The sequence below is a fragment of the Dasypus novemcinctus genome, chromosome 13 (genome assembly GCF_030445035.2).
Source record: "Dasypus novemcinctus isolate mDasNov1 chromosome 13, mDasNov1.1.hap2, whole genome shotgun sequence".
In the NCBI taxonomy this organism is placed as follows: Eukaryota; Metazoa; Chordata; class Mammalia; order Cingulata; family Dasypodidae; genus Dasypus; species Dasypus novemcinctus.
This window is the reverse complement of record NC_080685.1, coordinates 25,910,430-25,936,238: the sequence shown is the minus strand read 5'-3', so window position 1 is coordinate 25,936,238 and position 25,809 is coordinate 25,910,430. Positions and strand designations below refer to the sequence as shown.

At 46.0% G+C, this 25,809-nt stretch overlaps 2 protein-coding genes across 7 annotated transcripts in view; both read right to left on the bottom strand.

Moving 5' to 3' along the window:
• The window catches only part of TUFT1 (tuftelin 1), a 52,535-nt gene extending 47,119 nt beyond the window's left edge, over window positions 1–5,416 (bottom strand). For 3 of the 6 annotated variants that reach the window (XM_004451729.4, XM_004451731.4, XM_004451732.4), the window contains exon 1: window positions 5,241–5,365. In XM_004451729.4, the coding sequence (XP_004451786.1) occupies window positions 5,241–5,300 (60 nt within the window). In that variant the 5' untranslated portion in view covers window positions 5,301–5,365. Of the gene's footprint in view, window positions 1–5,240 lie in introns of all 6 variants that reach the window. The other 3 variants (XM_004451730.4, XM_004451733.3, XM_058309641.2) reach the window with 2 other exon arrangements.
• A 1,108-nt stretch (window positions 5,417–6,524) lies between these two features.
• CGN (cingulin) overlaps window positions 6,525–25,809 on the bottom strand; it is a 33,692-nt gene continuing 14,407 nt past the window's right edge. Inside the window, exons 11-21 of the mRNA XM_058309639.1 lie at window positions 16,061–16,270; window positions 15,524–15,730; window positions 14,881–15,138; window positions 13,286–13,456; window positions 12,623–12,784; window positions 10,140–10,229; window positions 9,576–9,659; window positions 9,344–9,462; window positions 8,908–9,016; window positions 8,312–8,475; window positions 6,525–8,014 (exon numbers count right to left, since the gene is read on the bottom strand). Of these exons, the coding sequence (XP_058165622.1) occupies window positions 7,876–8,014; window positions 8,312–8,475; window positions 8,908–9,016; window positions 9,344–9,462; window positions 9,576–9,659; window positions 10,140–10,229; window positions 12,623–12,784; window positions 13,286–13,456; window positions 14,881–15,138; window positions 15,524–15,730; window positions 16,061–16,270 (1,713 nt within the window). The 3' untranslated portion in view covers window positions 6,525–7,875. The remainder of the gene's footprint in view (window positions 8,015–8,311; window positions 8,476–8,907; window positions 9,017–9,343; window positions 9,463–9,575; window positions 9,660–10,139; window positions 10,230–12,622; window positions 12,785–13,285; window positions 13,457–14,880; window positions 15,139–15,523; window positions 15,731–16,060; window positions 16,271–25,809) is intronic.

The following is a 25,809-nucleotide window of genomic DNA, read 5'->3' as shown; positions in this document are numbered from 1 at the left end:
TAGCAGCATTATTTGTAATAGCCAAAAAGTGGAAACAACCCAAATGTCCACTGACATTTATTCCATGATGACATCCACATAACAGAATATTATTCAGTCATGAAAAAGAATTAAGTACTAGTTCATATTATATTTTGGATGAACCTTCAAAACATTATGCTAAGTGAAAGAAGCCAGTTACAAAAGAGTATATATACTGCATGATCACATTTATATGAAATGTGCAGAATAGGCAAATCCATAGAGAAAGAAAAGTAGAATGGTGGTTTCCTAGGGCTGCAGAATTTGGGGGGAAATGGGAGGTGAATGCTAATGGGTTGAGGTTTCTTTTAGGGTGATGAAAATATTCTAAAATTGATTGTGTTGACAGTTGCATAACTCTGTAAATATACTTTTAAAAATCACTGAATTGTTCATTTTAAATGGGTGAATTATATGGTATGTGAATTATATCTCAATACACCTAATACTAAAAATATATATACTTGTGAGGCCTAAGATAAGCACTCAATAAAATCACAGCTATAGTTTTTTGTTTGTTGTTTGAGGTACCAGGGGCCAGAAATTAAACTCAGGACATCATACGTGGGAAGTCAACACTCAACCACTGAACTTCATTGGCTTCCCTGAGTCGGGTTTTTCAGTTGTTTTGCTTGCTGTTCGGTTTTGTCTTTTCAGGAGGCACAGGGAAGTTCCTGGGACCTCCCATGTGGGAAGCAAGAGTTCAACCACTTGAGCCACATCTGTTCCTGTACAGTTTTTTTACAAAGAGAAAAAAAAGTATAGTGGGGCTCAGGAAAGACTTGGCATTGAACTAATTCAGCTTCTGAGGTCTTGAAGGAATAATAGCAATTCTAGGGTAAAGAGTTCAGACTGCAGTTGATGAATGAATTCCAAATCTACTCACGTATTGAGAATCTCTTCGGCCAAAACCAATCAAAATAAAAAACTAGAGGATGAAAAAAATACAAATATTCCAAGGGTAACACTGATTGATACTTAAAGGGAATCAACTTATCAAAGAGCCTTGGCCATCAGGTCAGAAAAAGGAGAAGCAAAGGGGCCCAGAGGAGGATGCCAAAATATGAACCTGACCATCACACTTTGTCTAAAGACCAATCCTGCCTGAGTTGGGACTAGCAAAGCTTACTGAGGTCCTTGCCCTGGATCTATAGGTCCCGCCCACCCACTGGACCCTCGACTGGTATGGAGACCTGGATCAGTGAGGAAAGGGGAAAGGAATAGAGAAGAATTAACAAATGTCAAAGTAATGAGAAGGAGCAAGCCTTGACCAGACCAGAGTTCCCACACTCTTCCTCCATCCCTTGGCCAGGGTACTCAGGGCGAGGCAAAAACAGTCTAGTCTAAGTCTAATAGAAAATAATAGCTAACGTCTTCTGAGTACTTACCACGTGCCAGGCACTGTGCTTAGTGTTGTTTCACAACAACCTTATGAAAAGTCTAAGTATTAGCCCCATTTTACAGAAGGAAACTGAGACTAAAGCGATTAAATAATTTACCAAAGTGATCTTTGGCAAAGCAAACATGGAAGCACTGATGGAGTCCACCTCTGTCAGATTCCCAGAGCCATGCTCTTAACTACTATGCTATTAATGGGAATTAGTTTAACCAAAACACATTAGGAAAAAGGAAGATGGGAAAAAGGAAGGGAACGTGTGTTTGGGGTGGGGTGGGGGCTGTTTATAAAGAATTTTTCTCTAATTCCTACAACAAGAAGTCAATAGGTGTCTAAAACTGAAAAATCAAGAAACACCATGATAAGCATATGATTTAGAAACATGGAGGTAAACACCAGACCAAAGAGCTCAGAGTTAAAATTGTTTATTTCATTGAAAAGACCTGGGGTAAAGGACTGCCATTTTCTTTTAAAAATATTTTGATACTATTAGATCTTTTTAAAACCATGCACATATGTTCCCTTGATAAAAACAATTTTTAAAAAATTAAAGAAGCATCCATGCCAAAGTCTAATGCTTTTGCCACTCAGCTTTCTTTACCCTCCACTGGTAAAAGCACTTGTGTAATGCTTTGGAGAACCTCCCTCCTTCACTGGGTAATCTGGTGGGCCTGCCGATGGAGGACCCTGCCCAAGGGGAGGGACCATTGGTACTCTCTCCCTGGAATCTTGGCAAAATGGCAAAAAGACCTAAAATAGCTGAAGTGGATTCACCTGGAAGCAAAATCCTCTATTCAGTCCTTCCACCAAGTAGGCCCCAGCAATCTCCTGGTTTGAACTTTTTAAGTTTCTCTTAAGTTCTATGAGCAGCCCCATTTCCATCCAATAAATTCTTCTGCTGCTTACATTAGCTGGAGTCACTCTCTGTTGTTTATAACCAAAGGAACCTAATGGCAACACCAAAGAAAGTGCAGCCTGCCCAGGAATGGTGCTGCACACACAGAGAGCTGACACAGCAAGATGAGGCAACAAAAAGAAACACAGATTCCCGGTGCCGCTGATAAGGATAGAAGCGGTACAGAAGAACACAAGAACACACAGCGAATGGACACAGAGAGCAGACAAGTGGGGGGGGGGGGAAGGGAGAGAAATAAATTTTAAAAATAATAATAAATAAGTCTTAAAAAAAATAGAGTATACTTTAAAAAAGGATTATAAGGTGATTTCATTTTATATATATGTATATATATATAAAATAAAAAATAGCATATTACATAATTAGTCTTTATACCAGCTTCCTGAAAACTTCTAAGTGGACGGCCAATGCACAATCCTTAATCAGCCAAAGAAACAGATGCCAAGTTCCCATCTATGTAAGTAGATAGCCAGGTTTCCTCTCACCATCTACTTCAAGAGCGTTAATTTTATTTCGTTATTATTTTAGGAGGCACCGGGGATTAAATCCGGGACCTTGCATATGGGAAGCAGGAGTTCAACTACAGAGCTATACCCACTCCCCTATTTCATTATTTTTTAATGCTGGTTCTGACCCAGTACATTGACTTCAGACTCACTAATGGTTATAGATCTATGATCTATACAAGAAAAACACTGACTTCTTGTATCAGCTACAATGGCCTCCAAGGATAAAAACAGCCCTTAGAGTATATGAGGGCTATTTCCGTGGTCCACATGTGTGCCTGGTGCATGACGTGGTCTGACGGGAAAATACCAAGAGTCCCAGGGTCCTGACTCCCAGTAGGGAGCTCCAGTCAGTTCAACTGTTTATACTGCTACCCCAGAAGAAACATCTGTTCAGTTACTTATTCACTCATTTGCTGCAAATACACTGAACACTCATTCAATGGTGTGACTACATAACAGGTTCCCAGGAAATGTCCAGAGCCATTAATTCTATCTGCCAGCTAAGAGGAAAGGAATCCAGGAAAAAGCCTATCTCCTGACTGATTGATTGTTTACCATCTCCTCCCCCTCCTTCAGGCTCAAGAAAATCTCAAAGATCAGGGGAAAAAAAAAAATCAGAGCAATGGTTATTTCATTCCCAGCTTTGGAGTAAAATAATTTTCAAATCTAGCCCAGAAAGAAGGAATAGAAGGTAATTTATTTCTCCCCCTTGCTCTAGAGGTCTGATTAGTTTCAAACTAATCCGTGGCTGGAGACTGTCTGAATTCCTTGCTCACTCTTTTCCTATCGACTCTTTCTGTCCCACCAGACAAGCAGAGAAACATCAGAGATAGGAGAGTGTGTTAATTCATTTTCAATGCTGCCAATGCCTTTGTTTTAGATCTCCTTCTGAATTTCTTTTCTACAGCAAGCAAAAAAGAAGCCCAGACATCGCTTTGCTTTATTTATCTCATACCATTTCCCCTTTACCTCAACCATTCCAAAACAATGAATGAGAACGTGGAGCTAATCAGGGGTTCACACAGTTAGGGGTGGATTTTTCTCCACCTCCTCAATGTTCCATAGCTGGGGGGAGTGGCAGGTTCCAGAGGGCTGGGAGTTGAGGGACAAGGATTGTGCCAGACCTGTATTTTAAGGTGGAAGAAGCACTCTCACCGTAGGAGTAAATGGAGAGAGGACTGTGAACAGAATTAAAGAATGATCTGTACTCTCAACTTGAAATGAGCACCTATTCCACGAATTTCTTCGAAGAGTCATAATCCAGCTGCAGCCGGGTTAGATCTACCTCCAGGGCATGCTGAGGCAGGCGGAGGGGAAGGTAATCAGATACAGAGGGGGGAAGAGGAGGAGGGGGGAGGAGAACGGGCTCCCATTTCATGCTCACCCACAAGAGCTTGGAAATTAATGAAATAATACACGCCTATTCTGGGTTAAGTTCCTCCAGCAAAGCTCGGAAACATTCAGTCACAGGTTAGCCTCCTCTGCCTTTCAAAAAATCCTACCATCGCTTGGGATGGGAAGAACGGAGGCTGAATGCGGGGGGTGAGGGGAGGGGGACAGCCGGGCCAGCGCTGGAGAACGCCCCTTCCTTCCCCCACCTCCCCCCTGCCCAGACTCCTCACAAGGGTCACTTCCTTCCCTTCCTATCTCAGCCCAGGTTCTGGTCACTCCTTCATCCACTTTCCAACAAGCCTTCCGGGGAGGGTGTCGATGGGGCCGTAGGGGGACGAGAGCAGGAGAACGGCAAGGGGGGAGGAGAACCCTGAGCAGAGGGGTGACCCGCAGGCCGAAGGCCCTAGCCTCCCTACCCAAAGGAAGAATCCCCAGGGTCGGCGTAGCTTGCGTCCTTCCGCTCCCCGCCCGTCTCCCACCCGTCAGTTCCAACAGGAAAAGCCCTAGGATTGCACCCTCTACCCCCTTTTCTCGTTACTGGCCCAACGGAGCACCATGAAGTTCTTTGAAAAGCCTCTGAGGTCACCAGGAACCATAGAAAAGCCTAATCCGCCCCGTCGGGACAGAACAGCGCAGAGAGCCGTCCCCCGAGCGCACTCGGACGGCTCGGTCCGGCCCCGCACAGGCGCCGGGTGGGCGACGCGCACCACAGGCCCGCCGCCAGGGCTGAGGCTCTCCCCGCCGCCCCGCCGCCTGGGCAGGAGCCGCCGCGTCCTTCCCCGCGGGCAAGGAGGCCCCGAGCCCTCGAACCTCAGGAGAGCGTCCTCCAGCGACCCCCCGGGACTCCGCCCGCCCGCCAACCCGTCGAAAAGGAAAAAGCCGCAAACGGCTGACGCGCCGAGCCGGGCGCCGGGAGACGTCGGCGAATTCCGCGCGGGGCGCGGGAGGGGCGGCGGTAGAAACCGAGAAAACTAAACTGCGAAGGCGATGTGGCCGCTTCTCTTACCGCGGCCTGCCCCTCCGGGTGCACATCCACCAGGGTACACCAATTCCGGGTTCCGTTCATCCTCTCCCCGGAGGGTTAGCAGCGCACAGGCCACCTCTGGGCTCTTCTAACCCCGCGCGCGCGGAACCTCCTACTTGTATAGATCCGTCTTGGGAGGGGGGGGGCCTGAGCAGGCCATGCCCACTAGGACACCGTTCACCAATGAGAGCGGGGGACAACGCAATGTGGGCGGGGCTGAAGGCTTCGGGGCACGCCCCACCGGCGCTCGCCCCGATTTGAATAAAGGTGGGGCTTGGGCGCTACCTGGGGCTGCTTAACTGAACAATATGTTTTGAGCCTAGGGTTGACTTGCTGTCATCTCTTTTACAAACCTAAGATGAATGTTAGTCAAAGGGAAAACCCCTGCTTTTGGTGGATGAGGTGCAGGCCCCTGTTTAAAGGCCAGCCTGTAGGCTTTGGGAAGCTGAAGGAACCTCTGCTCCCCCGCAGAACTGCAGGCACCCAGGGGGCCAGCTCACTTAGACTGGCCTAAGCCTGTCTGGCAGGTGCCTTTTCCTGGCAGGAAGCCCAGGACAAAGACAAAGCCAACTCTGGCTCTGGGTGGAACTGGTTTTGCAAAAGCTATTATACCTGCATTGCCCTTACATGGTTGAGAGAGGCGGGACACGTTGCCTTAAAAGGAATTTGTGTTCTGGAGAAATGGATGAACCTCCACTTATCCTAGGCATTTGCTCACAAGCCTAGGGGCCAGAAGGCTGGCCAAGCACGACCCTAAACTTCTTCCCAGCCCAGCTTCCCTAGGCAGGTGGCTGCTGCACTGGACTACACTCCACATTGTCAACAGGCAGGATCCCTCAGGAGGAGGTCTGACCCACTCCTGAATGGAAAGGTACCCATTATCTGGCAATAGGCTCTGGTAAAAAGCTGGCTCCCTCTTCAAAGCAGAAACTTCCCTATCTCCCAGCTAACGACTGGGTCCCTTGCCAGGTAGGAATGAGTGAGGATATTTGTACCTGTGAGGTGAATGCTGGGAAGATTCCCTGTGACCCAAGGGCATAAAAGCAAGTTCTGATCTGATTCCCTCTAACCCTCAAAGTAGGCATTTCCTGGTTGGTATTCCCAGAGGGTTGTTTGGGAGAGAAAGGGGCTGTTGTAAACACTTCTAGGTCCCAGGTCCAATCTGATCTGTTGTAAAGGCTTCTGAAAAGAGGGTCGGTGAGGTGACTACTTCAAGAAACTTGGACCTCCAAACAGGCCAGAAGAATGAGGAGACAAGTCAACCTGTTCAGTATACATATATAATTTTATATTTAATTTAAAATAAAATCAAGGCTGATTGGATTGAGGGTGATTTGTAGAATAAAGGAATTTTTTAAAAATCATGGAATGACAAGTCATTGGTGAGAACAGCCTTCTTCCACCAGGCTCTCTACAGAGCCTGCTCAAGAAATAAGAGGTAAATCAGTCCGCTCACCTCCTCCTCACCAGGGCTCCGCTCACCCCACAATCCAAAGGAGGAATAAAGTCTTCATTGCCTCTTCCAATTTCTACCAAGAGTCAGTTCTCAGCCCCAGGCAGGAAGCCCTGCGTCAGGGTCGAGCTCCTGAGAAAATGAGGTCCCTTGGTTCCCTACTGAGATTGGGTACATCTGGTTATAGAGGCCATAAGGAAGGCCACAGGGATAGAGACCTCTGCTTTTACAAACCTGTGTAGACAGCTGTCAGGGTTCCCAGGTGCAACCATCTTCTAATCAATCAGTAGTCACAAAGGAGGGAGAGGGGGAGGGAGGGAAACCCTGAGCAGAAACCAGGTCCCCACCACCTGATCGTGGCCCTACCAAAGCTCCTCTCCCAGGCACTCGGCAGCAGGGAAGCTGGTAGCTCTCTTGACTGACCGCCACTGGGGCAGCAGGGAAGGCTGAGGACCCTGGTCAGGGCAAGGCTGGTCTTTGGAGAGCTATGAAAGTGCAGGTGAAAAGGGCAAGACGCGCAGCCCTGACTCCTTGGCCTGGCTAAGGCACTGAGAGGAATGAAGGAAGTAGGAATGGTGATGATAGGGAGGGGAGGAGAAAGGCTCCCTTGAACCCACTTGCTTGGGGAAAACAAAAATGTAGGATTTAGAGGGGCTGGGGGCTACCACATGGGCCTCCCGACTGTGCAAAGAGAAGCATCTGAGAATTGGGTAGAGCCACAGCAGCATGCCTTTTACCCACAGTGGCATCCTGCTCTCCAATGGGATGAAGATGGATTCCAGGAGTCAGGGGAGCAGAATCGCAGAGTATTTCCCTGAGCCTTAGGGTTAAAGGAGCTAAAGAAATAAAGCTTTCTATACAAGGTGATTCCTATCCCTTCCTGGCCTGCCCAGCCCCCTCAGCCAGGGCGCTGACCATCCTTTCATAATGAGAAAGAATAGGGAGGGGTCCACACTTAAGGGCAGGTCTTGCGTGGCCTATATACCCATCCTCCAGAGAAAAGGGAAGGTCCAAATATCAGGTTGACCCTGGTGCCTTTTTTATCACCACTCAGACCCCTCCACGTCTTAGGTCTGAATAAACGAGCAACTCCAGGAATGAGGACTCCGAGGCTGGGCAGGGAAGAGCAGGGCTGGCAGGGGCTGGCCAGGGTAGGACCACAAGCTAACAGGAGCTGGTCTGCAGGTTGCTCTCCGTAAGCAGTGAGGCAATGGATGAGGGATCGTAGACACTGTCAAATTCCTCATCGGAGCTCAGTCCTTCATGTTTAAGGGTTGACTCAGCAGCTGAGCGAGCTTTGCGCCTGAGTCAAAGAGAAAGAGGAATACCAGTAAGGGAGGGGGAGTAGAAGAACGTTCATGCTAAGGACACTCCAATTCTTCCAAGCCCTAAAGCTTACTCACAAAATCCCTTACTAATCAGAGATCTGGGGAGATGGGGGACAGGCTAAGGGCTGGGATCTAAGAGATACTCATATGGGCTTCCAGCCAGGAACAAGTAACAGTCTGCAAAGTCGCCCCTTACGAGATCCTTCCCCTCATGCACTCCCTTTCCATTCTACTATCCCTATGGAGCAGGGGTGTGGAAGGGAAGCCCATACCAGGAGTCCTTCTCCAGGGCTTTGATCCGGGCCTGGAGCTGCTCGTTGACCTCGTGCTGCTCCTCCAGCTCACGCTGGGCCTTCTTCCTCAAGCCGTCCAGACGCTCAATTTCCTCTTCCGCTTCATCCACCTGCCGCTTCAAAGCCTTCACCCGCAGGCTTAGCTGGGCAGGACACCAAGTCCCCACATTAGAAAAGCATTTGCTACCATGATCTGGGACCTTTCCCTATAACAGCCTTGACAAAGGATTGTTGCCCTTGGAAAATGTTGTGGCCATGGACAAGATCCCTAACCTCCCTGATCCTCAGTTTCTCCTCCATAAAATGAGATAATAAATGTACCCACCTCACAGGGTTGTCCTGAGGATTAAATGGGTCAATACATGTATAGCACTTAGAAACTAGCACATGATAAGCACTCAATACATGTGTTTACTGTGACTCCTCCAGTCCAGTTTTAGAGCCATTCCTCCCCATCTAATTCCTAAGAGATGAGTTTGGAAAATAAATAAGAGATGGGGATTTCCCTTGGCCTCAAGAAGACACATAATACATACTTGCCACACGTTGCTTTGCCCAGGGTGCCATGTCCTTACCTGATCTTTCTGGTCATTGACATGCTGCCGCTCATCATCAATCTGAATGGACAGCTCTTTAACCCTCCGCTCCAGTTTTCGGGTGGTGGACTGCAGAACAGTCTTCTCCCTAAGGGGGGTAGGTGGGGAATGCCCATGGCTGCCACCATTTCTAAGGGAGCTTTGGCCTGGCTCCTACTGCCTCCAGGAATCCCCTCAGCCATGAGCCCCACCCTTAGCCTGGGGAGGATGCAAGCCAGATCCAAAGAACTAGGTTATTCAGATTTCAGCATTTCTGCAACTCTCTGCTCTCTCTCAAGAGAAAGGGCCTCCCTAAAGATTAGCCATGCCTGAGGTGGAGGATGGAGAAGGCCTCAGAGAAGAAGAGCACAAGGGAAGGTTGATGGTGAGGGGGGAAAAGAGAGAGGAAGGGAGGGATGGAGGACAGGCTTGTCACCTCTCCTCAGCCTGAAGCCGCTCCTGCAACTCCTGGTTCCGGGACTCGAGCTGCGAGAGGCTGGAATTGGGCTTCTGGAAGCCTTCAGAGCTGGCCAACCGGCTTTTCAATTCCTTGTTCTGAGAGGGAGAGGAAGTCTAAGTCTCTACCGTTACCACTCCACTTCCCTTCCATGGTCATCCTATGCATCTCCTCAGGTCCATCCCTAAGACTCCCACCACTCCCCCCTCACCTGTCTCTCCAGGGAGATTTTGTCACACTCTAGGTCCTGCCGAGCAGACCTCTCCTGCATGAGCTCTGTCCTCAGCTGGTCCACCTAGTAGGAGCAGGTGAAGGGAACCAGACTTGGGGGTGGCTAAAGGTGAGCCAGCAAGCTGAATCACATGGGGCAGAGTAACTGGGATGGCTTCTGAGTCCTGAATCCCCCAAATTCCCAAGCAATTAAGAAATCACAGCCTATTCAAATGGGAGAAGACTCTGAATTTAAACAGGGCCTCCTTGGAGCCATCAGGAACTAGCATCCATTCTGAAACGGAAGCAGCCCCAATTCGAGTCAGAGAGTAGCCCAGGTCACCAGGATTCCTGCTTCCACTCAAATTCTTGGCTTCTTCCCACCCAAGGAAACCTGCCAACCTTTCCTGAAGCAGACAACTCTGAAGCAGAGTCAGCCACGCACACATTCAGCAGTAAGAACTCTCCAAATTATAAAAGATGAGAGGGTAGAATTGTTTTTGAGAGGAGCAAGAGGTTATGTAGTCAGAGACAGACGTAGACAATGTGGTAAGGCACAGGTTACCTGGTCTCGGCCACGATTTACCCGGTCTGTCAGCAGCTCCACAGTGTTCCTCTCTTCATCTAACTCTGCTTCCAGTCGTGAGACTTTTTCCTGCCGCAGAGGAACAATAGGTTCTTTCCCAACTCTGGTGTGGCAGTTTTTTTTGTTTTTTGTTTTTTGTTTTTTAAAGATTTATTTATTTATTTAATCCCACCCCACCCCCACCCCCCACCCCCCACCCCCCACCCCGTTGTCTGTTCTCTGTGTCTATTTGCTGCATCTTGTTTCTTTTTTTTATTTATTTATTTAATTCCCCTCCCCTCCCCCAGTTGTCTGTTTTCTGTGTCTTTTTGCTGCGTCTTGTTTCTTTGTCCGCTTCTGTTGTCGTCAGTGGAACGGGAAGTGTGGGCGGCGCCATTCCTGGGCAGGCTGGTCCCTCCTTCGTGCTGGGCGGCTCTCCTTATGGGCGCACTCCTTGCGCGTGGGGCTCCCCTACGCGGGGGACACCCCTGTGTAGCACAGGCACTCCTTGCGCGCATCAGCACTGCGCATGGCCAGCTCCACACGGGTCAAGGAGGCCCGGGGCTTGAACCGCGGGCCTCCCATGTGGTAGACGGACGCCCTAACCACTGGGCCAAAGTCCGTTTCCCTGCATCTTGTTTCTTTGTCCGCTTCTGTTGTTGTCAGTGGCACGGGAAGTGTGGGAGGCGTCATTCCTGGGCAGGCTGCACTTTCTTTCACGCTGGGCGCACTCCTCGCGCATGGGGCACCCCTACGCAGGGGACACCCCTGCGTGGCAGGGCACTCCTTGCGCGCATCAGCACTGCGCATGGGCCAGTTCCACACGGGTCAAGGGGGCCCGGGGTTTGAACCGCGGACCTCCCATGTGGTAGACGGACGCCCTAACCACTGGGCCAAGTCCGTTTCCCTGGTGTGGCAGTTTGATATTATTTATGAATTCCAAAAAGAGATATTGATTATGTTTGTAAAATGGTCTGTTCCTCTGAATGTGATAACTGCTTTGATTGTATTAAATTCAGGAGGTTCACTTTTACCTTATTAAATCAAGATTAGGGCTTTGATTTGACCATGTCATTAGGGCATGCAGGGTTGAGTCCCCGCCCCCTTGGTCAGCTATATAAAAGGACACTCAGTCAAGAAGACGGAAGTAGATACACAGAGAAGAACACAGAGGAAGAGAGACAGCTCCGTAGACATGGCAGAGTTCCCAGGAAGAGAGAGGCTGGATAGTTTGCAGCTGAAGAGAAGGGAGCAGCTGAGAAGCCTTGAGAGACGAGCCCTGTGCCAGCCTACACCTGAGCTTGGAAGAAGCTGGGACCACAGAGCCTTCACAGGAAGAAGGCAGGCAGAATCCTCACAGACATCACCCACCATTTCTTGCATCAACATGTGGCAAATGACTCTGGGTGAGAAAGTACTTCTTATGGTACCTTGAGTTGGACTCTTTGGGGCCTTGTGACTGTAAGTTTCTACTCCAAATAAATACCCTTTATAAAAGCCAACAGATTTCTGGCACTTTGTATCAGCACCTTTTGGCTGACTAATACAGCTGGACACTGGAACACCAAACTCAGACCAAGACCCTCTCAAACCCCAGCCTCCAGACTCATCTCTCTCTCACATACCCCACCCACCCACCCACCCAATTCTCCTGGTCCTTGCCCCTGCCCAGAACCACCACAGGGCTTGCGCCCTCTGCCGCCAAGGTATAACCTTGACAAGAAAGAGTAGGGTATTCTTCAGTCATGGGTTCCTGGCAGGAAGATAAAACCCCAGGATCTGCACTTTCTGGGGTTTGAGAATAAAGAAATAGAATAAATAAAAAGAAGTCCTATTTTCCTGATAGGACAACTAAGAGAGAAACCCAAGTGCCTGGGCCAAAGTTGAGATGGAAAGAATCAGAAGCACCCATGTACAGACTGGGGGTGTAAACTCCAGAGCTAGGCAGTACCAGACTACCTGGGTTTGAAGTTCAGATCCACTACTTGCTAGCAGTTTGACCATGGACAAGTTATTCAGCCTCCCTGTGCCTGTTTTCCTCTACAAACTGGAGAAAACAAGAATTCCCACTCCGTTATTATTATTGTTGCTCCATTATTATTATTATTGGCCAAGTACAGCCAATGAAGTCCATCGCCCACTCTAAAAGGGGGCAGCCACTGCTCAGCAATGGCCAACTGTTGCCATGCAGAAAACTCGGACTAGAAGATTAGCATTATCATATTCTCCAATTTTATAAATGAAGCTAGAAATCTAAAATTATATGTGGCATCTCTAAACCTAAACATTGGCAATTAATTCCAAGTTGTTTAAAACACTGTAGCCAAAGGAAAAACCCCTGAGCTGTGGGCTGCCAGTTTTCACTTCCTGGTACAGAAAGAGGCTTGGCGCGTCCTGGCTCCTTTCCCCACAGAAGTCCTACCTGTGCCCCGACCCAGACCCCTCCCTCCCCGCCCTCCCAGCTCAGCCTCGAAAGCCCTCACCTCGAGGCCCTTGAGTTGCCGGGCCCTGTCATCCTGGGTGCGCTTTTTGTTCTCTGCTTCCTGTTCCAGCCCCTGCAGTCGCTGAGCCAGCAGCTCTCTGTCCAGCAGGGCAGTGTCCCGTTCAGCCTGGGATGTCTGCAGGGCCTGCCGTAGCTTCTGGGTCTGAGCAAAAGGAAAAAAATATTCTGGTACAGTGGTGTAAGAAGGTGAGAGGTGGCAGGGAGATCAGCCCACCCCCCACGCTCCAGGGAGAATTCTGACATTCTTTAGAATTGTCAGAGCATGGTGGTAATAAAAAGCAGGCCATTTTAGTCTGTTTTCTTTGTTATTTTAACATTTTCTAGAAGAAAGGAAATATTGGGTCCAAGCCCCAGAGATCATGATTTGAGTGTTCTGGGGTATAGCTGGGGCGCTGGGATTTTTCACATTAGGTGACGCTAACATGCAGCAGTTTGAAAAGCACGGCTCTACAGACAATGCATTCCCTATTGCCTGTACCTGTGGCAGACCACTCCTCCCGCCTTCCCCCACCTTAGTATGTCGCTCCAAGCACTTAGACCTAAGCCTGGGCCCCACTCCCAGGGCACAGGCAGATTCAGCTAAGGACACATCCGGGTGCTTCCCACCGTCCTGCCGCTTAGGGGTGAGCTCTTGGGCTCTTACCTCATCCTGAAGCCGGCTCAGCTCCCCAGAGGTCTTCTCAGACTCACTGGCCCACTCCTTGGTCTGGCGCTGGGCATCTGCCACCTCCCGCCGGGCCTTTTCCTTGTAATCCTCCAGCTGGGCCTGGAGCTGCTGCAGGGCTTGCTTAGAGTCCCCTGAAATCTGATTCAGCTGAGACACAGAGAAAAGAGAGTTCTCAGCATTGCACTTCTTTAACAGATGCCTCTGGCCCTTCTCTGGACCCAGACTCCCAAGATTCTCCCAGAGCCTCTTCCAGGCCTCCTTCTCTTTCTCCTTCCTGGACCTGGCTTCCTAGCAGAGCTAGGGGTTAAGAGTCCACAGACTGTCTGAGTTCAAATGCTAGTTCTACCACTTACTACTGTGTGTCCATAGGCAAGTACCTCATCCCTTCTGGGACTCAGTTTCCCATCTGTAAAATGGGATGATAGTACTTACAACAGGCTGTTTTGAGAACTGCATTAGTTAATATGCAAAGTACTTACAATAGTGCCTGACACAAAGTAAACTCCAAATTACCATATTTCAGTAAATCTAAGATGCCAACAATTACAAGATGTTCCACTAAGAAAGAAAAATCTGCGAATGGTGATAAGTTATAAGACAACCGGGGGAGTGGGAGTAGCTCAGTGGTTTGAGTACCTGCTTTCCATGTACAAGGGCCTAGGTTCAATTCCCAGTACCTCCTTAAAAAATGGTAAGACAACCCAATTTCAGAGATGATAAAATGTGCAATTTAGAATTGATGACATATATATCCCAAGAGATTGGGAGGAAAATCTCATCCCCCAAAAGCAACTTATTTCTTTTTCTTCCTCCCTCTCCCACTCCAAATATAAAAGTCTTATAGACTTCTAATTAATATCTCTCCCAAGAGGGATTCTCCAAGGACCAAGACCCTAAAGGAATGGAAATTGGGGGGGAAGGTCAAAAACACAGGTTGTCCCTGCCCACCCACACATGGTGGTCAAGATATGCCAAGGAATTAACACTCTCTGAGAGCAGCCCTCGACCAAGGTCTAACGAGAACTGGGAGACAAATAGGCCAGTCCTCTCACCCTCGGATATGTTATTGCTAAGGCATGTGTCCCTTGCTGGCTCCCAGAGAGCCCCAGGGGGATTAAACTCCAGTTTAAAGGAGTAGCTTGCTTCATCGTGCCTCCTTTCTCACCTTCCTTCCCTGTCCTGTCTCACTTCGTGCTCACCTTCAAATGCTCCTTGAAGCCACCTTCAAATACACTATGGGTAGGCAAGTCCTTATTTTAGAGTCAGCTTCTGGGAGGGCTGATGTGTTAGCTTTTAATCGTAACTTATTGGTGCATCTCTCCCTTTCATATTCTAAGAACTCATAAGCACACAGTTGAATAAGTTAAATTTAAAAAAGAACAACAGCAGCAGCAACAAACACAGAGGGGAGGTAGGAAGGATGCCACTCTCTGAAGACGTGTGGCCTTCCCCAGCAATGAACCTGAGAAAGCAAGCGCCAGGGGTTTCTGAACCCCCTGGCCCTCGTGCCCCTAGGCAAGCTTCAGTGTGAGCTGGGCCTCTTCCCCTTGGGAATCCGCCCTGGGCCCCACCTCCTTGTTCAGTCGGTCCACCGTTCTGTCCAGCAAACGCTTCTGCTCCTCCAGCTCAGCCTTGCCCCGCCGGAAGGCCTCCCGCTGCTTCCCCTCCTCCTCTAGGGCCCGGGTCAGCGCCTGCTGCTCCTGTCCCAGGCGGGCCAGCGCCCGCTGTGCCTCCTCCAGCCGTGACTCCAGGGCCCGCTTGGCTACTGCCTGGCTGCCCTCCTCCTCCTGAGCTGTGTTCAGAGCCTCCTCCAGCCGCTGCTTCTCTGCCTGAGAAAAAGAAGAGGGTTGGACTGAGGGCAGCTGAAGTTTGGGTTCAAGCCATTTGGAGGTGGGCAGATGGGAGAAGAGAGGAGGAGAAGGTACTTGGAAAAGGTGGACAACGAAAACAGGCTCAGAGGAATCAGGAAGGAAATCAAGGCACAGGGAGTGAGAAAAAGGTGAGAGATAGAGGCCAAAGCACCAGTGCAGAGGCTGAAGCAGTCACACGCCAGGAAACAAACCCAAGGTTAAACCGAGTCTTTAGGGAGGCAAAACAGAAGGAGATGAAGGGCAAAAGAAAACCAATGGCTGAGTGCTCAGCCCAAGAGGTTGAGCCAGGGGCGAGAGGACAAATGGCCAGCAGGAAGCCAACAAAGCCAGCAGAAGCACTGACCTCTAGCCGCTGCACCTTATCCCGAAGTCGTGCCTCCACCACTTCCCCACCCTCCACCAAGCCTCGCGTTTCCTTCAGCTGCTGCTCCAGACCCAGGATGCGCCGTCGGAATTCGTCATTTTCCTCCTGGGTCTCCCGAAGCGTTGTTTCCACTGTTGCCCGACACTGCCCCAGCACTGCTGTCTCCGCCTCTGCTGCCATCTTAGCCTGCGGACGGTTAAAGGAGTGGTGGCTCAGAGCCCAGGGGTCGGGGCCGCTGACTGCTCCTGGGACAGCCACCACAAAGAGAGAGGTGGAGGAGGGCGGTGCCATCAGCCAGAGGCTTCCCTGAGAACCCAGCCCCGACAGAAAAGCAGTAGGGGCCACCAAGTACAGCCGCGTCCCCCCCTGCCAACCCCTGGCTGCTCTGAACCACACACCTAGGATCAAGATGCTGTGGGTACATACCCATGACGGCCATTTTCCACGCCCTCCAGCTTCTCAGCCCGCCAGACCCCTCAGCCTCGACCTCCTAAGCCCTGTGCCCACTCCCCTTGCCTTGGAAGCCTCTTCACAGTTCTGTCTCAGTTGCCGGAGGGTTGTCTGTAGCTCTAGGTTCTGCTCTTCCAGCTCCTGCCCTCGATCGGCCTTGACCCTCAGGATTCCCAGCTGCTTCTCCAATTCCCGTTCCCGGTATCGCCCAGCCACCTCCTGGCTCTGCTGCTCTGCCTGTAGCTCCTTAAGCTCCTTCTGTGTCTGGCGCAGCTCCTAGAAGAGAAGGGGAATGGTGACAAGATAAAGAGAGCCAGCCTGGGATACAAGGGTCCTTCATTCACCTGGCCTGGTTCTTGAAGATCTCAGGAGAATCTCTGGACCCTAACATTGCTTAATAGCAAGATCTCAGGCTATGTACCCAGGGTTGACAATTAAAAGAGTCAAAATTTTGCTAAAGTAAGAACCAGACCCCCCAAAATTAAGGCTACATACTGTATGATTAAATTAACGTGATATTCTGTAAAAGAAGAGCAAGTCAGTGGTTGCCAGGGATTGGGGGAAGGGAGGGGTTGACTAGCAATTTTCTGAAGTGGGGAACTAGTCATGTCTTGATTTTGGCAGTGGATGCACAGTTCTATGCTTTTGTCGAAATCCATAGAACCAGAAACCTCAAAGAGTGAACATTACCATAAGTAAATGAAAAAAAGAAAAAGCAGCTGGGTCTATCCACAGAACCAAGAACTCAAAAGTTCAGGACCTTTGCTAGCAGCCCTGCAAAGCCATCATATCTGCAACATTCAACTCAACGGAGTGTGCACCAAGCACCAGCACTGCAGAAGATACCACAGGAGACATGGAGAAGGCATTCACATGGGGCCCTGCCTTCAAGATCATATTATCTACTCGGGACTAAGAGTCTAATATAAAGACATAGCTGAGAATGAGTAATAGAACTAGTCAAGGGAAAGTGAGTGAGCACAGACTCTAAGCACAGAGCTCAAAGGAGGAAGAGAAACCTTGCTGAGAAAGGCTTTGAGGTTAAGGGGACATTCCTGGGCCTGCTCAGATGGCTAGATGAGATCTGGTGGAGAGAGTGGTGGAGGAAGAGCATTCCAAGGAGAGGGAGTTACACGCGTGAAAGTGGGAGGCAGAAATCTGCACAGGGTATATTGTATGACAATAAATGAAAGTTAGTGTAAGGTACAGCCCATCCCTATTAATTTAAAAACTAGGGAAGTTAGGTTGCCCTGGAAAATTAAATACTAAAGTCAACATGAATTGAAGCAGTGATTTTCAGTCCTATCTGAAGATTAAAACCTGAGGATAGTGGGCGGTCAGGAGCTCGCACAAAAGCTGCTGTGGTGCAACAAAGGTGAAGGCCGGTACTGCACACCAGCCGAGGTGGGATCCCAAGGTCTCTCCAGTCTGCCAAGGGTGCACCATGGGCCAGTCTCACCAGCCACGCAGGGAGGTGGAGTATGAGTGTACATGTTCGGACCCAAAAGATGGTGAACAAAACAAACAAACAAAAAAGGATAAAGATGACAGGAATAAGGAGAAAAGAAAAAACAAAAAAAACCTGAGGATAAAATCTCTGAAACTTGCTTCAAAAATTATGGGAAGAGGAAAAAACTACAGAGGGAAAAAAAACAAAAGCAAACGTTGGCTCTTTGAAAAGATCAACAAAATTGACTTAAACCTTTGGCTAGAAAGATCGAGTTAAAAAGAGAAGCATACATTATTGGAACCAGAAATGAAAGCAGGGCCTTTACAGATAAGAAAAAAGATCCTAAGGGAATACTATTCACAAGTATATGCCAAAGAATTAGACAACCTAGATGAAATGGACAGATTGCTAGAAAGACACAAACTACCAAAACTGGCTCAAGAAGAAACATAAAATCTGAATAGACCTCTAAGTAAGGAAATTGAATTGATCATTGAATATTTACCAACAACAAAAAGCCCAGGACTTGACAGCTTCATTGGTGACTTCTACCAAAAGCTTAAAGAAGACTTAATACCTATCATTCTCAAACTCTGAAAAAAGAGGAGGAAATACTTTCTTTTTTTAAAAGATTTATTTATTTATTTAATTCAAGGCCACCAGTGCATGTCTCCCACCCTACAAGCAGAGACCTTTGAATTCTCTGTTCTCAGGCTGATAGCTACAGCAAAAGGGGCCATAGGGATCCACCTCCCCAGGAAAGGGGAGAGAGAGAGGGATGCAGCCTAAGCCTGATTCAGATTTTGGCCAACAAATTTGGCCAATAAAATTGGCAAATATTTAGCTAACTAACAAAGAAAAAAAGGGAGAAGAGGCAAATAAATAAAATTGAAATGAAAGGGGGAAGTTATGACTGACTCCACAGAAATAAAAAAGATCATAAGAGGGTATTATGAGAAATTGTATGCCAACTATTTAGACAGGCTAGATGAAATGGACAAATTCCTAGAAATGTGTGAACAACCTACATTGACTCTACAAGAAATACAAGAAATCAACAATCACATTAAAGAGATTGAATCAGTCATCAAAAATTTCCCAACAAAGAAAAGTCCAGGACCAGGTGGCTTCACAGGTGAATTCTATCAAGCACTTGAAGAAGAATTATCACCAATCCTGGTTAAAGTCTTCCAAAAACTTGAAGAGGAGGGAAAATTACCCAACACATTTTATTAAGCCAATATCACTCCAATACCAAAGTGAGATAAAGATACTACAAGAAAAGAAAATTACAGACCAATCTATCTAATGAACATAGATGCAAAAATTCTTAACAAAATACTTGCAATTAGAATCCAACCACATATCAAAAGAACTATATACCATGACCAAGTAGGATTTATTCTTGATATGCAAGGGTATTTCAACACAAGAAAATAAATTAACATAATACACCACTTTAACAAACTGAAGGAAAAAAAACATGATCATCTCAAATGATGCAGAAAAGGCATTCAACAAAATGCAGTATTCTTTCTTGATAAAAGCACTTCGAAAGATAGGAATAAAAGGAAAGTTCCTCAATGTGATAAAAGGCATAAATGAAAAACCCACAACCACCTTTGTACTCAATGGGGAGAGGTTGAAAGCTTCCCTCTTAAGATCAGAAACAAGATAAGGATGCCCACTGTCATCACTGCTAGTCAACATTGTGTTAGAAGTTCTAGAGCAATTAGATAAGAAAAAAAAAGACATCCAAACAGGAAAAGAGGGAGTAAAACTCTCACTATTGGCAGATGACATGATACTATATTCAGAAAATTCTGAAATGTCTATGACAAAGCTATTTGACCTAATAAATGATTCCAGCAAAGTGGCAGGATTTGAGGAGTAAATCAAGAAAAAAAATTCCATTACGATAGCAACAAAAAGACTTAGGAATCAACTTAACCAAAGACGTACAGGACCCTCTTTTCCTGTGCCCCTCTCTCTTTTGGACGGTGTCCAGTCTTTCCCTGGTGTCCCATACCCTAGAACATTTTTTTCAGGTCATTTATGCCTGCCTTCTAGCTATTTTTCTGCGAGACAAGAGAGTCCTGTGTTCTTTTAATCCATCATCTTCCTGGAAGTCCATCTATTTACTTTTAACTTCCTTGGACCACCGGCAGATAGCACTGTTCAGCCCTCTGAGTTCTAATCCTGGTCCCAGCGTGTTCACTGCAACACCAACTGCAACCATGCAACAGAGGATCCTATCTCAAGGCTATTCAGAGCCTCGCAAATCAAACTTTCTCCCTGGCTGTTCTGCAACCTTTGCCAGCAGCCCCCTCCCTTTTCCCAGATAGGAAATAATTCCATTCCCCTCTGCCTCCTCATCAACCAGTCCAGGTCAGTAGGGAGAGTATTTGTGGAAATTGGACCTCTTTTTTCCCCTCCTGGTTTCCAGGGCAAATGATGGCCCTGGCCCAGTCCCACTCATCCTGGAAGGGCTTGTGGGACACAGCAGACCAAATCTGTTGGCCAAAAGCTGAATCAGCCTTAGGCTGCATCCCTTTCTCTTCTTTTCTGAGGAGATGGACCCCTGCAGCCCCTTCTGTCTGTAACTACCAGCCAGAGGCCAGAGAATTCAAAGCTGTCTCTTCCGAGGGTGGAGGGATGAGCACTGGCAGCTGCAGCTGCAGGTTTTACTCACACAGTTTCCCCATCAAGATTCCTTTGCCTTTCTCTCTTCTAGATGGTATCCAGCTTTCCCCTAGTGCCCTAAACCCTAAAATATTTTTTTTTTCCCAGGCTTTTCTGCCTTTCCTCTATCTATTTTTCTGGGAGAGAAATTAGTCCTATGTATCTCTCATCCTCCATTTCCCAGAAAACTACAGAACACTGCTAAAAGAAATCTAAGAAGACTTAAACAAATCAAAAGACATTCAGTGTTCATGGATTGGAAGACTAAATATCATGAAGATGTCAATCCTGCCCAAACTGATTTATAGATTCAATGCAATACCAATCAAAATTCTAACAACCTACTTTATAGAAATAGAAAAGGCAATTATCCAATTTCTTTGGAAGGGAAAGAGCACCCAAATAGCCAAAAACGTCCTAAAAAAGAAGAGTGATGTGGGAGGACTCTCACAGCCTGACCTTGAAACATACTATAAAGCTACAGTGGTCAAAACAGCATGGTACAAGCATAAATAAACATATTGTTCAATGGAATAGAATTGACAGTCTAGAAATAGATCCTCACCTCTATCGCCAACTGGTTTTGTTTCATTTATAGATTATTTATTTATTTATTTGCTTTTTTTAAAAATGTATCCACCCCCCCCCCTTTCCCCAAGATGGTTCTTTCATCTGTCTGCCTATTGTTTGCTCATCTTCTCCAGGAGGAACTGGGAACCAAATCCAGGACCTCCCACATGTGAGGTGAGTGCCCAACAGCCTGAGCCACATCCATTCCCCAAGGGTTGTGGCTTCTGCTGGCCTGTGGCATCTGCTCATTTAGGCACCTGTTTATTATGGCCAGGTGCAGGCATCTGCTCGTCTTCTTCAGGAGGCACTGGGACCTAAACTCAGGACCTCCCATGTGGTAAGTGGGTACCCATCTGGTTAAGCCACATCTGTTTCAACCAAGTGGTTTTTGAGAAACTTACCAAGTCCATGATACTGGGACAAAACAGTCTCTTTAACAAATGGTGATGGGAGAACCAGATATCCATAACCAAAAGAATGAAAGAGGACCCCTATCTCACTCCCTATACAAGAATCAACTCAAAATGGACCAAAGACCTAAATATAAAAGCCAGGGCCATAAAATTCCTAGAAAATAATGTAGAGAAACATCTTTAAGACCTGGTGATAGGTGGTGGTTTCTTGGACCTTATACCCAAAGTGTGAACAAAAGAAAAAATAGATAAATGGGACCTCCTCAAAATTAAACACTTTTGCACCTCTAAGGACTTCGTCAAAAGGGTCAAAAGGCATCTGACTTAATGGGAGAACATATTTGGAAATCTTATCTGATAATGTTTTAATATCTATATTAAAGCATATAAAGAGATACAACTCAACAATAAAAAGACAAATGACCCAATTTAAAAACAGGCAAAAGACTTGAATAGACATTTGTCCAAGGAAGAAATACAAATAGTGAAAAAAACACATGAAAAAATGTTCAACACCACTAGCAATTAGGGAAAGGCTAATCAAGCTACAATGAGGTATCATTTCATACCTATTTGAATGGCCACTATTAAAAGGACAAAAACCTACAAGTGTTGGAGAAGACGTAGAAAGGTAAGAATACTTATTCACTGTTGGTGGGAATGCAAAATGGTAAGGCCACTGTGGATGACTGTTTGGCAGTTCCTAAGGAAGACGTGAATATAGACGTGCCATGTGACCTGGCAATACTGTACTAGGTACATATCCAGAAGAACTGAGAGAAGTGACACAAACAGATATCTGCTTACCAGTGTTTTTAGAGGCATTATTCCAGATCACTAAAAGATGGAAACAATCCAGGTGTCCATCAACCAATGAATGAATAAACAAATTATGGTGTATATATATGATGTAATATTATGCAACTGTAAGGAGAAATCAAGTCGTGAGGCAAATGGCAACATGAATGAACCTGGAGGACATTATGTTGAGTGAAGCCAGCCAAACAAAAAAGGACAAATACTGTATGATTGCTCTGTTATAAATTAAATAGATTGTGTAAGCTCATGCAGTTAATAACTAGAATACAGGTCATCAGAAAATAGAATGAGGTTAGAGAAAAGAAAGCTGAGGGTTAATCTGTGCAGAGTTGGTAAAAAGGTTGTTCACAAATCTTTGGGAATGAATAGGAATGGTGAAAGCACATCATAGTGTTTGTAGCTAGCATTGCTAACATATGCGTATGACAGTGGTTTAAAGGAAAAGCTTGTGGTCATGTCTATTACTAGAAGGAAGGCCAAAAAATATAACATGGAATGATATACCATAGGAAAACCTCACATGAAATAGGAATATGGGTAATATTGTATATATAAAACTGTTTTTCTTTGAAACAGAACAAAAGCATGTTAATGTTACAAGATGTTAACATCAGGCAAAAACACAAGCAAAGCAAAATATGGGGGAAAAATACTCATAAACCAAATTCAGCAACATATTAAAAGGATTATACACCATGTTCAAGTGGGATTTATCTGAGGAATGTAAGAATGGTTTAACATACAAAAATCAATGTAACCAGTCCTATTAGAATGAAGGGAAATGATCATTTCAACTAATGCAGAAAAAGAATTTGACTAAATTCAGCACTCTTTCATGATAAAAACACTCAACAAACTAAGAATAAAAGGGAGAATCTCAACCTGATAAAGGCCATCAATGAAAAACCTATAGCTAACATCATACTTAATGGTGATACACTCAAAACTTGCCCTTAAGATCAGGAACAAGACAAGAATGATCCACTCTCAACTGTTCTGGAGGTTCTAGACCATACTAATAGGCAAGAAAAAGAAATTTCCATACTGGATAGGATATTTGTAGATTACCTGATCTTGTATCTAGAAAATCCTAAGGAATGCACACACACATGCACAAAACAACTATTAGAGCTAATAAACAAGTTCAGAAAACTGGAAATACAAGGTCAATATACAAAAAAATTATTATATTTCTTTACACTAGCCATGAACCATCTAAAATTGATATTAAGACAATTGCTGGGAAACGGACTTTGGCCCAGTGGTTAGGGCGTCCGTCTACCATATGGGAGGTCCGCGGTTCAAACCCCGGGCCTCCTTGACCCGTGTGGAGCTGGCCATGCGCAGTGCTGATGCGCGCAAGGAGTGTTGTGCCACGCAAGGGTGTCCCCCGCGTGGGGGAGCCCCACGCGCAAGGAGTGCGCCCGTGAGGAGAGCCGCCCAGCCGTGAAAAGAAAGTGCAGCCTGCCCAGGAATGGCGCCACCCACACTTCCTGTGCCGCTGACGACAACAGAAGCGGACAAAGAAACAAAAGCAGACAAAGAAACAAGACTCAGCAAGTAGACACCAAGAACAGACAACCAGGGGAGGGGGGGAAATTAAATAAATGAATAAATCTTTAAAAAAAAAAAAGACAATTGCATTTACAATAGCACCAAAAAGAACAAAATAGTTAGGAATAAATTTAACAAAAATACAAGTCTTGTACACTAAAAACTATAAATCATTTTTAGATAAATTAAAGGACACCTAAATAAACAGAAATATATTTCATGTTCACTAATAAGACTTATTATGGTTAAGACAGCAGTATTCCCCAAACTGATCTATAGATTCGATGCAATCCTGTAGCAGTTTGATATGGTTATGAATTCCAAAAATAGATAGTGGATTATGTTTGTAATCTAATCTGTACCTAGGCATGATTGAGTTATGATTAGGTCAATCAGGTCATAAAAGGCATGGCAAAGAACAGAGTCGAGGGTTCTTAATGTTGGAGTTTTGATGTTGGAGTCTGATGCCGAAGTCTTAAGCTGAAGCCCCAGGAAGTAAGCACACAGAGGAAAGAGAAGCCAGCCCTGGAAAGTAGGGAACCCTGAGCTCCAGAAAGAAGCAAGACCTTGGAAGGGAGGAACCCAGGAAGCCTGAACCCTTGCAGCTGTCAGTAGCCATCTTGCTCCAACACCTAGACTTTGGTGAAGGAAGTAACTTATGGTTTATGGCCTGGTATCTGTAAGGCCATAAAGGTATCCACCCCAAATAAATACCCTTTGTAAAAAGCAACCAATTTCTGGTATTTTGCATCAGCACCCATTTGACTAATACAAGTCCCTATCAAAATCTCAGCTGCCATTTTTGCAGAAATTGAAAACTGACCCTAAGATTCATACAGAAATGCAGAATAGTCAAAACAATCTTGAAAAACAATAACAAAGTGGAAGAGTCACACTTCCCAATTTTAAAACTTAGTATAATGTTATAGTAGTCATGGCCGAGCGGTACTGGCATAAGGATAGTCACATAGAACAAAAGAAAAGAACTGAAAGCCCAGTAATAAACCATCTGTGGTTCAACAAGTATGCCAAAACTCTTAATTGGGGGCAAGAATAGTTCTTTCAACAAATGCTGCTGGGAAAACTGGACATCACACACAAAAGAATGAAAATGGACCCCTATCTCATACCATATACAAAAATTAACTTAACATGACCTAAATGTAAGAGCTAAAACTATGAAGCTTTTCAAAAGAAAACATGATTCTGGATTAGGCAATGTTTTTTTTAGATATGACACCTAAAGCAAAAAAAAAAAAAAGAAAAGTAAAGAAAGAAAAAGAAAAAAATAGATAAATTGGACTTCCTCAAAAGTAAAGACTTTTGTGCACAAAAGGACAAAATCAAAAAAAGTGAAAAGACCACCCAAAGAATGGGAGAAAATGTTTATAAGTCATCTATCTTGTAAAATACTTGTATCTAGAATATATACAAGAACTCTCACAACTCAACAATAAAAAGACAAAAAACCCAATTTAAAAATGGGCAAAGGACTTGAATAGACATGTCTCCAAAAAAGATATACAAATGCCCAATTAGCAAATGAAAAGATGCTCAACATCATTATTCATTAGGGAAACACAAATCAAAACCACAAGATAACACTTCATACCTATTAGGATAGCTAGAAACAAAAAATCAGATAATAACAAGTGTTGATGAGAATGCCAAGAAAATAGAAACCTGTGCATTGCTGGTGAGAATATAAAATAGGGCAGCCACTGTGGAAATCTGTTTGACAGTTCCTTAAAAGGTTAAACATAGAGATATCATATGACCTTGCAATTACACTTCTGCATTCTCAAGAAAACTGAGGGAAGCAGATGTGGCTCAAGCAATTGGGCTCCCATCTACCATATAGGAGGTCCAGGGTTCAATGCCCAGGGCCTCCTAGTGGAGGCAAGCTGGCCCATGTGGCAAGCTGGCACACGTGAAGTGCTGGCCCACATGGAGTGCTGCCCCATGCAGGAATGCTGCCCCACTTGGAGAGCTCGCACAGCAAGATGACACAACAAAAAGAGGCACAGAGGGGAGACAATAAGAGATGCAGCAGACCAGGGAGCTGAGGTGGCACAAGAGAATGATCACTTCTTCCCCACTCTGGAATGTGCCAGGATCGGTTCCCAGAGTTGCCTAATGAGAACACAAGCAGACGTAAAAGAATCACACAGCAAATGGACACAGAGAGCAGTCAATGGAGGGAGAGGGGAGAAATAAATAAGTCTTCTAAAACAAAAAAGAAAATTGAAAGCATATATTCACACAAAAATCTGTATATGAATGTTCATAACAGATGATACACAAGAGCCAAAAAGTGGAAACAATCC